At 41.6% G+C, this 13164-nt stretch overlaps 1 protein-coding gene across 2 annotated transcripts; it reads right to left on the reverse strand.

The window, feature by feature from the left end:
• Positions 1-2060: 2060 nt before the first annotated feature.
• On the reverse strand, positions 2061-13141 carry sypb (synaptophysin b). Of its 2 annotated transcripts, XM_085911371.1 has the most exons (7): positions 13085-13141; positions 10980-11045; positions 4749-4873; positions 4150-4348; positions 3882-4073; positions 3456-3771; positions 2061-2143 (listed from the first exon to the last, which is right to left on the reverse strand). In XM_085911371.1, exons 1-6 carry the CDS (start codon positions 13100-13102, stop codon positions 3487-3489), a joined length of 885 nt encoding a protein of 294 aa, XP_085767497.1. In that variant the 5' UTR covers positions 13103-13141; the 3' UTR covers positions 2061-2143; positions 3456-3486. The 2 variants fall into 2 exon arrangements, with proteins under 2 accessions (XP_085767497.1, XP_085767486.1); XM_085911360.1 differs by having other exon boundaries at positions 2076-3771.
• Positions 13142-13164: the final 23 nt, after the last annotated feature.

Raw genomic sequence — 13164 nt, forward strand, 5'->3', positions numbered from 1 at the left:
TTAGATATTTTTCTTCTCTGACTTATCATTATCATAAATACTAATATGTATACATCATACACAATAAACACAGCACTATCCAAAGGTGTAGAGAGTATCACAAGACATCATTCACCACTAACAACAGAGTATATTTCATTTGAGCATATTTATAAGAGCTACAGAGGGAAGAAAACTGTATTGGGGATAAGAGAAAAGGGGAAAATAAAGAAGATAGCGAATTCAAGGCTGAGCGTTGGACCCAAACACTGTAGATGGACAAGGATCCATTCAGATGTGGTCTATGGAAGCAAAACTACAAATGATGATACAGCTTCGACCATTTCAAACACAACTGTCAGGGCTGTTAAATTCTCATTATTGCCTAAATTGTGCTTTGTGTAGAACTGTAGATGGATCTAACATGCTGTCTGCCCAAATACGTTTAGGGACACTTTAGGATAAGAGGAAGATGATGCATGCAGTAATTTCACTTGTCATTCAAAGGGGAAGCGAGAAAGGATTTCAAGACATTTTTGTCCAGGGCGATGTCTTAAGCATGTTCTATACCTTATTTTTATTAACCCAGAGTTGAAGTTCATGTAAGGGGGGGAAAATACTAGAGGGCTGTCTTACAACTTTCCGTACCGCACAAATAGGACAAAAATTCACTGACAAAACCTGATCGATACCCACAAATAAACACGTGTACTTCTAAAACAGACACTCGCCGCCCTGATTAATAATGTTCAAAGCACACAACAGTAGTTTGTGAAAGAGCGCAGGAATTAGAAGATGCAATCAAGTCACTAATGTCATCTTGACATTTTGGGTTGGAAATATTCACGCATCCTCTTGATAGGGAAACATACAAACAGGAAAAGAAATAAATAAAAGGGGGAGACAATCTACTTGAAAAGCACCGCTATTGCTAGTTGTCACCTTCTGTACATTTAATTAGTTGGTATTATTTCAGGTACACGTGGTGTGTGTCTCTCTTTTCAAATGGCTCATGATTATCCTCAAGCCAAACCGCCTTCTTTAGAGCTTTCCAACAGATGTGTATTGTTGCCACACTGATAAATGTCATGTTTTTAATAAAAGGAATTTCATGCTACAATGTGATAAATGCCACGTTTTGTTATGTAGCTCCTAACTTTGATTTCTAAAGACACAAGTGCAAAAGATCGTGTTGTAACAAGTCACACATTGTCACGTTACAATTTTATCACATTAAAATGTGAAATTGATCACATTAAAACGTTCAAATGGGAAACTTTATCATGTTAGAAAATAAAATGTAGCACCTTGTGACATAGAGTTGTTTGTTTTTTTCTTGTTGTGGCAGCAATACCCTTCCGTACTTTCATATCTTCAACTCCTAAAATTTTGCAGCCGTGTTCATCCTGGTGAAAATGTACATTTGGTAATTCTCATTTGTAGTTTTTTTTCCCCTATTTATTCATCGGCCTTCACCTTGCTCCTCATCCAACAGCTACAAAATAATCGACAGTGACAAAACTAACTGAGGTGTCAGGAATAAAAAAAAAAATTATGTTGGAGTGATGAGAGAGGAGTTGAAGGGCAAAGGTCAAACTATGCGCTCCCGAACCAAAGGAAATCCAATTGAATAACTCTGTGCTCTACATTTGTTGTATGACAACTAATATGGAGTGCACAATTATTCAATGGGGTACATAGAATCATATATATTAGCATGTTGATATTTACACAGCACAGACAATACATTCTCTCAAGTTAAATATAACTACAATACCCCAACCCCCCCACCCTGACCAAAAAAATGGAAGTCTTTTTTCCATGACGAGTTTTCCTCCTCAATGTTAAATGTCAATGAATGTTTTGGTATCAAGTTTTTCTCGTATAACCAAACAGACAATCCTCTGTTGTCTTCTACAGTTAAATACAGCACGAGAATAAACATCATGTTACAGCAAAGAGCCCTCCCCCCACCACCTGACCCCTCCCTGGCCCCCTTCTGCACCCTTAAGGTGTTCACGACCCACTTTTGGCCTTTCCACCCTCCCGTGTATGACCCCCACCCTCCCCCCCACCACTTGCCCAACTCACATGTACACAAACAGACTAACAGACGAGTGCAGAAACGCAGGCGGCGGTTGAGCGCCGGAATCACAAGGTCACCCTGGAAAGAGGAAGGAAGGAAGGAATGAAGGAAGAAAGGAAGGAAGGAAGGAAGAGTATTCATTCACCTGCTTTTCAATGATTTATGACAGCCTCACATAACCATTTCAACATTAGGGGAAAAGAAAAGGCATTTTGATTTTTTTGAAACACACTTTTTTTTTTTTCCCAATTGGAACAATAACGGAACACATGTATAGTTTTTGTTCCATTAAAATGTACAAAACATTTGCAATTTTTTTCCTTTGCTCCTTTATGAATTTGAAGCAGATAGTTCAGCCACTTCCAATGTCTGAATAACAACAAGAAGAATTCTAATATGCGTAGAAAATAACGTTATATCATTTCTATTGAAATAACAAAACATGGCCACCACGGTCTTGTAAAATGATACAATAAATAAACACATTTTTCAAAACCAAGACTAAAGACCAAGCCGTGTTTCACCAGTGAGGGAGATTACGTGCAAAGAGACAATTTACAAGGATAAACGGTAAAGAAAATGGATGGATGGATGGATGAATATTGCACGTGCCCTTGAGGCGATTATTCAAAGGTCATATAAAGCATTCACAATGTTATATGATAAGTAATTGCAGGGACAGCTCCAGGATTTGTTCTCGCTGGGGCTAAAATGGTCTACACTGATAAATTGGGGGGCTGAAAAAAATAATTTCTAAATACATTTTATAATATGAAATAAAAATTGACATATATCAATATCGATAGTCTTCATCCTTTATGGAAATATATTACAAATACTATTACATGTTATCCATGTTGACTATACTGCCAGAGGTGGCCATGGCGCAGATAATTATTTACATTCTATTTAATAATGTCTTTAGTGTAAGTTTGTATGAAGAACAATACTACAATATACAATTTTTCTTCTTAATTATTTTTGGGTCGATAAAGGCTATAACGGATTTATGGCATTTCTATTCATTTCAATAGGGAAAGTGTGTTGTGAAGTTAAGAGCATGGTCATGCAACAAGTTAAATTCTTGAGTTAAGGCACCAATGTACCTCTCACTATGCTCCAAAACAGTAATTTAATCAAAACCTCATCTTATACATAACCGTTTAAAAATGCTTTACAGATTATTTGATTGTGTGTAACAACCGCAAACAACCCGGGCTAAAGTTAGCTTTTCCTTGACATTCAAAGACATTAGTGTACTATGATGGGTCACTTTGACCCGAATTTGTAAATAATGAACATGAACATGCGGCGGTTTATTGTCATAGAAAATAGGACACGGTCTCATCATCATCATTTTGTTATGATGGATTTTGGTCAAAACACTCACCATCCTGCAGCTGTGGCTTCAACACACAGGCTCACATTTGATTGGAGTAGGAAGTGGGCTGCTGTTCGTAGCCCTGGCTGTAGCCCCCGTCCTCGTTGTAGCCCCCCTGCTGGCCGTACTCGGGCTGGTAGCCTCCCTGGGAGCCGGCATACGGATCCTGCTGACCGTAGCCGCCACCCTGAGCGAAAGAATCTGGGGCGGGCTGCTTTTCTTGCGACGGCATGTACGTTCCCGCCACGGCCGCCATCCAGCCGGTCTCCTTGAAGACGAACCACAAGTTGCCTATCCACAGGATGAGGTTGATGAAGCCGAAAGCCTGTGGATCACACGGTACCATATCGTTATTTTACCGAACCTTCATTCGACACAATTTCATTTGCAATGACTCGAGTCCGAGTGATGAGTCGAGTGTCAAACCGGGCTTACCACAGAGGTGTTGAGCCCAGAGACTTTGGGGTCGTGGACTTCATGGCAGCGATTCTCTCGTTCGTCGCAGGCCGTGATGAGGGTGATGACCCTCTCGGGATCGGTGGCCGTCTTGACATCCGACAGACCTTTGGCCCACGCGCAAGACGACACCAGCCACATGAAGGCGAACACCGCCGTCACTACAAAGTCCTGCCGGTCAACGAGTAGTAGAGTTACATCCAGTTCAATTTGCCCCCCCACCCACTTTAGTAATGCACCGACTCACAATCTGGGGGCCCTTGTTGTTTTCACGGTATTTCTCCAGGACGAAACAGTAGACAGAGAGAGCCGCCATGGAGTAGAGGAAGGAGAAGACAGCGATGGTGACAAAGAACTCGGCTGAGGAAGAGTAGTCGCCCACCAGGAAGAGACGCTCAGGGTTTCCTCCCTTACAGGTGGGGGCATCAAAGTAAACCTGATGGAGCCTTAAAAAGGGAAGAAGAGTAAATTGGATGAGCTTTGAACAAAATCAGGACAAGTCCCCAGTTTATTGTTTTTGTTTTTTTTTAATCAGCAAATGATTCATCTGACTCTAGTTCAAATATTGCCACTTGCAAATTTGAGCTTCACTTAAGCTTGCTTGGGATTTAAGGATTTTCGAGGGGTTCTCCAAGTTGATGAATCAAAATGACCACATTTCAAACGGGATCACTTGCTCTAAAGGCTCGACTTAAATAACACAAATAGAACACCATTGGTGAGAAGAGCAATGTGAGCAAGTAGAAACAGTTGTTTACTTTAGTCATCAATTGTTTTGGGGGTAATTTATTTCTTACGGATGCGCAATGTATTTGTTCAGGATGAGTAAGAACAGTAATGATATACCTGAATGGATATTCAAATTCAACTTCGATGCCAAGATCACTCTCCGACCGGTTTTTACACTCCACGCTCATCTTGAACATGCCGGAGTAACTGCCGCATGTCGAGAAGGCGAAGATCGCAAAGATCTGCGAGGAGAAACACAAGGTGAACATTCGAGAGCGACTCAACACACGCATGAGAACAAAGGTGGCACAAAACAGGCCGAGGTTCTGTCAGTTGGGAGAAAAATGCTAACAAATACAGTGTGATCAACACTTTATGCAACGGTTGTCATGGTTACAGTTTCATTTGCAAATGCTTTAATGACTATTTCGCTTTTAGTTCTTGCCACATTGAATTATTGTCGGACGTTTGCGGAATTAAATGAATATTTGCTTTGACAAAACATCTCAAATATTTACTAAACGGACACACGCAAGTCTTGACTCGAAGCCAAACCAAAACCTCCAAGAAGATGATATATGTATTCTGAGATTGGCTGACCATTTTTACAGTCAAGCATTGAGCACAAAAGTGGACAGTCAATGCCGGAAATGATCCCGCCCATCAGACACTCAACATCTCCGCATCAAGCTAAGCGTTGTCGTGAGTCACGTACCGACACGAACGCATAGATGAACTCTCATGCGTTGCCCAGACGCACAACAGATTAGACGAGCCCGAGACTATTTTTACCAGCACGGCCTCGCTACTCTGCAAACCAGAGCCGATTGGATGGAAAATCCAGCTATTAATCTGAGTGAGGTGCCCTACCATCTGTCACCAAATACTCCACTGTAAATCCAGCCACAACACACACGCACGCACGCACACACATCCACAAACACACACAAACATGTGACCACAGAAAACAATGCAGTTACACCACCGCTCTTGCAGTTGCAAAAAAAGAAAAAGCCAATGAAAAGGGTTTAATACTCAAACCACGAAAAATAAACATAATACAAAGAGAATTCATATTATATTCAAAACAGCCACTTAGCTTTGCCTTAAGGGCCGCAAAATGCCATAGACAGGTTTACAAGCAGCATCGTTATTGTAGAGTTCGAAATCTTAAAGCAACAAATATTTGAAAACAAATGGTGGCGAAACACATGTAGACAGAAAATAAAACAATCGGTGTCGTCTGGAAAGAACAACAAATATCAACTCTTACTGAGGTGTTTATATTATAATGCCCACAATGGCCAGTGACGGACACGCTCATTTAAAGTAGCTCGCTAGAAGAGCCACGCACGTCACTGGGGAGAATCAGAATATAACATTGGGATCCAAACGCAAACCAGTTTCTTATTTAAAGTGAGAAATATAGTCCAAATTTGGAAAAATTCCACAATCTGGGAATTACAGGCATCCTCGGATTGCAATAGGTCACGGCTCTCTGGTGTTTGCGCACGCTTACGCAAGTTAGAATGCGATATAGCAAATCTTTATCTATATAGCGCTTTTACAACAGCTGTTCCGGTAACAAAGCGCTTTACAGAAAACATCACATAAAACAATAATACAATCATAGCAACAATCCCAAAAAGGCATTACAATCACAAAAGCCCCCCCCCCCAAAACAAACAAACAAAAAAAAAAACTACCAGCACGAGCATTTAGTATGTCAACTGTAGGCCTACTTTAAAAATGGAGGGAAAAACCCTCACTCATCACGAGGGCTGGGATTTGCTGGTTAAGAGATTATCGTGGCAGCAGGTAATACTTTAAATCAACCGTGCCAGAGTAATGGAAGGGATCAGATCACGACGCTTTGGCCTCCTGCAGCATTGTCGTTGGAAGGCGACGATAGAAAGTCAAAGCTAAACGGGAACTTTTATGGTAATGCATGGATGGCAAGGAGGAGTGAAGAATTGGAGGAGGGCGAGCCGCCCGCCGGGATGAGAGAGGCAATGGTGTTTGGTGCCATGGCAACGCAATTGGCAGCGCCACACAGCAAGAGGCTGGTTTCTATCCGTGCTGGCATGCTGGATGAATGTCAGCTCGACCGTGGTGAGAAGACACACAGTCCTCTCAAAAAACTCTCGCTCTCAAACACACACACACACACACACACACACACACACACACACACACACACACACACACACACACACACACACACACACACACACACAAACCATCTGGCCGCTATGGTTTTTCTCACACGTCATCACCTGACTCCAAGTCAATGTCGCACACGAGGAAATCAATATTAAAAGAAGCTTGCTGGTGACATTTCAGATCAAGCAAGATGACGTATTGAGATATTTCTCCATTTTCAATCGTATCATTGGGTTTAAATGATAGAAAAAAAGAGAGTGGTGCCTTTACATTTGGCTTTTGAGAAATGAGCTAATCAGATTTATTTAGGAACCGGACGTCTTGTTACATCCGTCAAAAGGGCTGCTTTGTCAGCACGAGAAAGGAAAAGGGTGGGTTGGTGGGCGACGTTGGCTGAGTCACACATGCAGGAAGCTGTTGCACAAACTTGCCCACAGATGCATTTGGGCCACACTTAAGGACTATTTGCAATGTGCTTATCTTTTCATGCATGAATTAGGATGACCTGCCTCTGGATTTTGCCTTTCTTCAGCTCATGTTTTACATATTGTTAACATATTCCATGACGTCATCAGGCACGACAAGCATGTCTTCAGATACACTGCCACCTTATGGTCAGGATAGGAACCAAGTCATCCAAAAAACGACCAGTCAATGGTACCTAGAACTGTTTAGGGTTGCCATATTGACACTTTCAACTACAAATACAGCACAAAGTATGATCCCAAAGCATCTCAATATCATTTCAACCTCAGATAAATAAACAATTGGATTTCATTGCCATTTCATTGTGACGTTTTATAGAAAGCACAAAACATGGGAATCGGTGAGTTCTTCCAAATAAAGCTAGGAACAGAATTCCCAAAAAATTCACACGGTATTTAGAGGCAATGACGACAGCAAAGCATTTCTTTCTTTTTTGATGGCGCTATTGCCTAACAGTTAGGCCCGAATGAGATGAAGCTTCTCCCCTCAGTCGGTAGTACCGTGAGATACGAATGATGTGACTTACAATTTTGCAATTCTGCAATCTTTTTGGTGTGTTGCCGCTTGCATCCGGCCAGATAAATCCGATAAAAGTAGCAACTCCTTCTGCGCTCTGCCAGATGATTCACAGGCCAGGCTGCTAAATGGCAGTTGGCTGGCAGTGAGGTGCCAGCACACTCAAACACCTCCAGGTAAGGACTACAGCAGTGTGTGCAAAGTCCGGCCCAGGGGCCAAATGTGGCCTGTGTTCAAATATTCACTGACCCGCAGCCGCAAGCATAAAATCAATCATGTGTAGCACATCAGCAGCGTTGACCACAGCAGAATACACACGTACAAAAAAGCAATTTTATATTTCACCAAAAGATGGCAGCAGACCTGCGGCTACGCTTTCTGGCGCTTTCGGAAATACGCTCTCGAGCGCTCTCTGCTTCTCTGAACAGACAACTCTCAAAGTCGTCTTGTGTCGGGTGTCAGACTGAACCCCTCGCTGCATGACACCTTTCCTGCCTGCTCTCAAATGGAGACTACAAGTACAAGTAGAAAATTGGCAAAAAAAAAAATGTTTTCCTGAAATACAAAACAACCGTGTCTCTCGAGTTTGATCAGAAACGGACTGAAATTCAATAACAAGACGCACTACCAGATGAAACGTGCAAACTACGACAAGGTGACTGGTAATAATCGCTGTGAACATTTAAAGCAACTGGATGGTCTGTACAGAGGTGGACCCCCCCCCCCCCACACACTTTTTCACCTAACCACATCTGGCCCTTTTTGCAAAACGTTTGGACATCCCTGGATGACTACAGTCACGACAATGCAATTAGCATGGAGGCATGCGGCACATTCGTGCCTCAGACGAAGCTGCAGAGTGAGAATCAGCCGTGTCAAATGACAGCCCATTGTTCAACATTTGCCGAGGCCCATACTGTTTGATTGCATTGTGCTACTTGTAGCTCATGTATCATGTCGTAATAAAATATCGATCGCTAGAGGTGAATCCCTGTAGCGTCACAATCTGTAGTCAGTTTTTAGAAAAGCTATTTTATTCTTTATGCATCTGGATGTGAGTCGTGCTTTACAGCAGCTTGTGGCGAATACAGACAATGATCAACATTTTTGCTTTATTTTCCGACAAACCGGTAACTGAATCAGAATCTATTTAGCTTTGTGACTTTCCTCCCCTGTCAATTAGAATAATGTCGAAAAATCCCATGGCGCTTCGTCACTCTCACTCGGTTACGTACTCGCACGATTGTGTCTCTCTGTCAGTTTAAGCGTAAAGGAACGTCCACGTGGGAGCCCGAAGGCTGGTCAGCATAGAACCAACCGGCACATTGCGCGTGTCGGCCCCAGGGAAATGCCACCTCGGCACAGCTGCGATTTTTAATTGCGCCCACCCCCAACAACAAAAACAGCTTCATCCGATGCTGCGGTTTGCTGGCTGGGTTGCACACAGCAAACAAGAAATGTAATGAAGTGCGCTACAATGCAGAGGTCATGTCCTGCAGTAAATGACTCAGGCAAGGCCTGCCCCCCCTCTTTACGCTCTGTGTCCTCTATAAGGTTGCAGTGCCAAGAAATACTTGGGGAAAAAGATGTGCTATAGATGCTGTCATAAATAATGTCTGAGAACAATAGATGCCAGAGTATATCGTGAAAATGGCTGGTTTAAGATGAAAATATTAGAGAACATTTTATGTTTGGGGTTGTGCCCAGTGGAGAAATTGAGTAGTACATCCAATGAGTCACATTGAAAAGGACAACAATTCAAAAATGGAAATGAAATATGATTGAGAAAATAGTTCAAAAGATATGTAGATGTGTTTTCAGATGAGCAGTATAAATAGTGTCCAGTTTTATCTGTCATGTTTCAAATGGCATACTTCCGCTTTGGTTGCACAGAACATAGACTCTCATTAAAAGTCAGTCCTCGTGCAATGCACACATATTGGGCGCTTGTTACTGTTAAAGCAGACAATATTTGCCGTGCAACTACAGCCAATCAGATAAGCCCTATCTGAATGAGTTTTGCCTCTGACGGGAACTTGCCCCATCCAATATGGCCGCCACATTTATCATTGAAAAAATAATTGAATCTAAACTATGGGTCAGCCACTAGAGGACAAAGCAAAACATTATTCGGTTTGCAGAAGATGATTTTCACACAACTCTGTGTAAAATCTCCAAGCTATTAATCCCGGCAACAAAAGAGTCAATCATGGTAACTATGTCTGAATTTCTGACTCATCAGTTTATCGATTGAAATGCAACCTTTGGCCAATGTTTGCGCTCCTTTACAAGCAATTTCAAATATTTTTGACTGAAACTTCACACATTCAAAATAAAAATATGAAAATCATCATTCAAGCCATTTTTCACTTAATCAGTGTGTCAAATGACAGGGAATGATTTGTTTACAAGTAGGGCAATTGGACATTGAGCTTCAGCCATCTAGAAGCACAACGACATCCGTGGAAATTTACAGTGAGTGTGAATTGGAAATAAGGCCCATAGATCAAGACGCCATTGCCTGGCATAATAAGTGAATTGTCTATGTGGTTAATACTATCACCACAAATGTCCACTTCTTGCTTCATATTTCAAGTGGGATTAAATTTAACTCAAATGTATCGTCAATACTGTTACTCAAAACAATTGACCAGATTCATAATAATCTCAATCTTGCTCCCAAACTGCCTATATAGTAGACGCCCACATATTTATGCATATTTTTCCAAATGATTTTTGTTGCAAGGTAATTACAATGAGAATCAATGATTTGTGTATTTTCTGATCGGGGATCCACTGTTGTAATAATACTTTTTAAATGTTGAATAACATTTAATATCATTTCCAATTTATAATATCATCATTATTGGGTAAATTTTCCAGGGAAGTTCTATCCTTTGCTATTTGCTGGAACAGCTCACCTACTTGCTGTTTTTTGCGCTCACCTTGTGGCATCTCGGTGCCAAGAGAATTTACGAGAACACTCGTCGGTGAATTCCGCAAATACTGAACCACAGTAAGATCTGCCATTCAGCAAATCAAATGATGCATTCTTCTTTCCCAATGTACGATTTTGAATGAGATGGGAGAATCTCTCTTTACTCAATGTTCTTAACTTAGTTATTTTTAGTGATCAAACAATCAACATCATGTATGCAACACAGGAACAGTGAGATGACTTACCCATTGGAGGAATTTTATAAATCCCAACGGTTGCTTGATTATTGTGAACTGCCCTTGGGCCACCAACTAGGAAACACACAAACACAAAAGTCAAAAATCTTTGCACTCTTCCCATGGCAAATGACAGCTAATCAGCACTTTTCACACTCCAATTTCATAACTTTCAAAGAATCTGACCTTTTTGAGACCAGACAGTGGCACATTAGCACGTTTATACAATTCTGTTGTCTTTAACTTTCTAGTTGACTTCAATTGCATTTAATCTTTTACAAGTTTTTCTTTTTACAGATTTAATGCAGATTTCTATATTTTATTGAATCGTTATTTAAGTGTGAGTAAATTTTCTTGATTGGCCTAGATTTAAGGCCAGTGTTATTGTTCAAACTGTCCACAACATGACAGTGGCTTTCATCATATTAAATATTCTTTTCAGGGATAAATACACGGTCTCTCTTTTGATGAACACTTAGGCCTACTTCTCTACTGTACTGTATCTTAAAGTTAGTCTTGATGGTGGTGCGGTGACTTGGGAAACAAAGGTACACGTTTTTCGAGATGTAACTTCACAATAGTGAAGACTGTCACTTTGGCAGACAGGGAGCAATTCTTCAGAAATGAGACATACATGGAGGTGTTTAATGTCACTCCCATTCTAAACTTTACTGCCAAACTAAACTCAAAACCAAGAGCATTACATCTTGCGTATATAATATCACACACCTTTGTCTTAGCGATGTCTCCACTAACTTAATGCTAAACAGACATACGCAATGGCATTCATAATTTATCCTCTGCAAAAACAATTAGGATTATTGCAGTTACTTGGTCAGGGAGAATAGCGGTGACTCTTATTTGTGTCTGCATGACTGTATCACACTGCCCCCCGGTGCCCAAATGGGGCACATCAGAAGAAGCAACGCAATAAATGTAATTGAAACATGCGATGCGATACCATTTAATTCTTGATTTTAAATTCAATGACATGATGACTCTGTTTTTATTAAGCACAACATTATAAATTTTCCTACTACTTTCCTGATTGAAAAACAAAATTTCTCGAGTTTTTATACAATGCATTTTTATACATTGCAGTAGAAGAATGAATGCGAGATGTTTGAGTGACTGAAAAAGACACACACATTTAATTAGGGGGCCTATATGAGGCGTGGGCGGTATCTGTGTGTGCGTGTGTTTGCGTGCGCGTACGCCGTCAGCATTCCAATTAGACAAAGCTGATTAACCGTCGCAGCAGCCATTTGTGCATCCTATGTTGACAACAAGCAGGGCAAAAACTACACTTCGCAATATTCTGCCCTATTATAGGGCGCGGTGGGGGGGGACGGGGTTTGTGGAAGTTGTGTGCGCAGGTGAATGCGACACCGCAGAGTACGCGCTGCAGCGGCAAATAGTAAATGGCCGCACGCTCTTCGACGAGAAGAAGATGGCGTGCAAAAAAGACAAGACAGGCAATCACGACCGATGCCTATCAGGGCATCGAAATACTACTCGCCTCGCTCATTATAGAAAAGAAGACGTGATGGAAGTGAAGGTTTCTCTTTCGGGACCCATAATACTGCGGTGCGGCTATTTGCAGCAGTACGGGGGGGGGGGGACCTCATCCTTCTTGTTGTCCTAGCAACAGCGGGGCTAATTGAGACGTGCGGTGGATGTTATTGGGCAATAGCAAGCATAACATTGGGGGGTGGCAGAGAATATCTTCAGAAATGTTAATCTGTGGAGATCCTTCCTTCATCCCCCCCCCCCCCCTTTGCAGGAGCCGACAGGCCCGCTCGTCCGTCGTGCCCTAACACTGCAGCAGCAGCAACACTCGTGAAAAACAGCATCTGCATTATCATCGCGATGTTACGCTTTGTATAAAACACAGAAGGAATATTATAATCATTATTCTATTTTTTTTTTAATGCGCCGATGCTGCGTCAAGCATTTTCAACAGTCGATGGAGCAGAACGCAATATTAACGTTGAGAAAAAAAAATAGATACAACATATAACCATGAATGGGGGAAAAAAGCTTGAACTAATGAACGTAATCGTAATTCAACAATCTAAAACAGCAAATGGATGAATTCCTGGCAAAAGTCTTACCTGGTTGACGACATCCATGTTGGCCGCTTACTCGCCGATAAGAGGATGAGAGGGGCGAAGGGGGTGGAGGCGTCTCATCC

This window comes from Syngnathus leptorhynchus, chromosome 1, assembly GCF_054491065.1.
Source record: "Syngnathus leptorhynchus isolate UIUO chromosome 1, UIUO_Slep, whole genome shotgun sequence".
Classification (NCBI taxonomy): Eukaryota; Metazoa; Chordata; class Actinopteri; order Syngnathiformes; family Syngnathidae; genus Syngnathus; species Syngnathus leptorhynchus.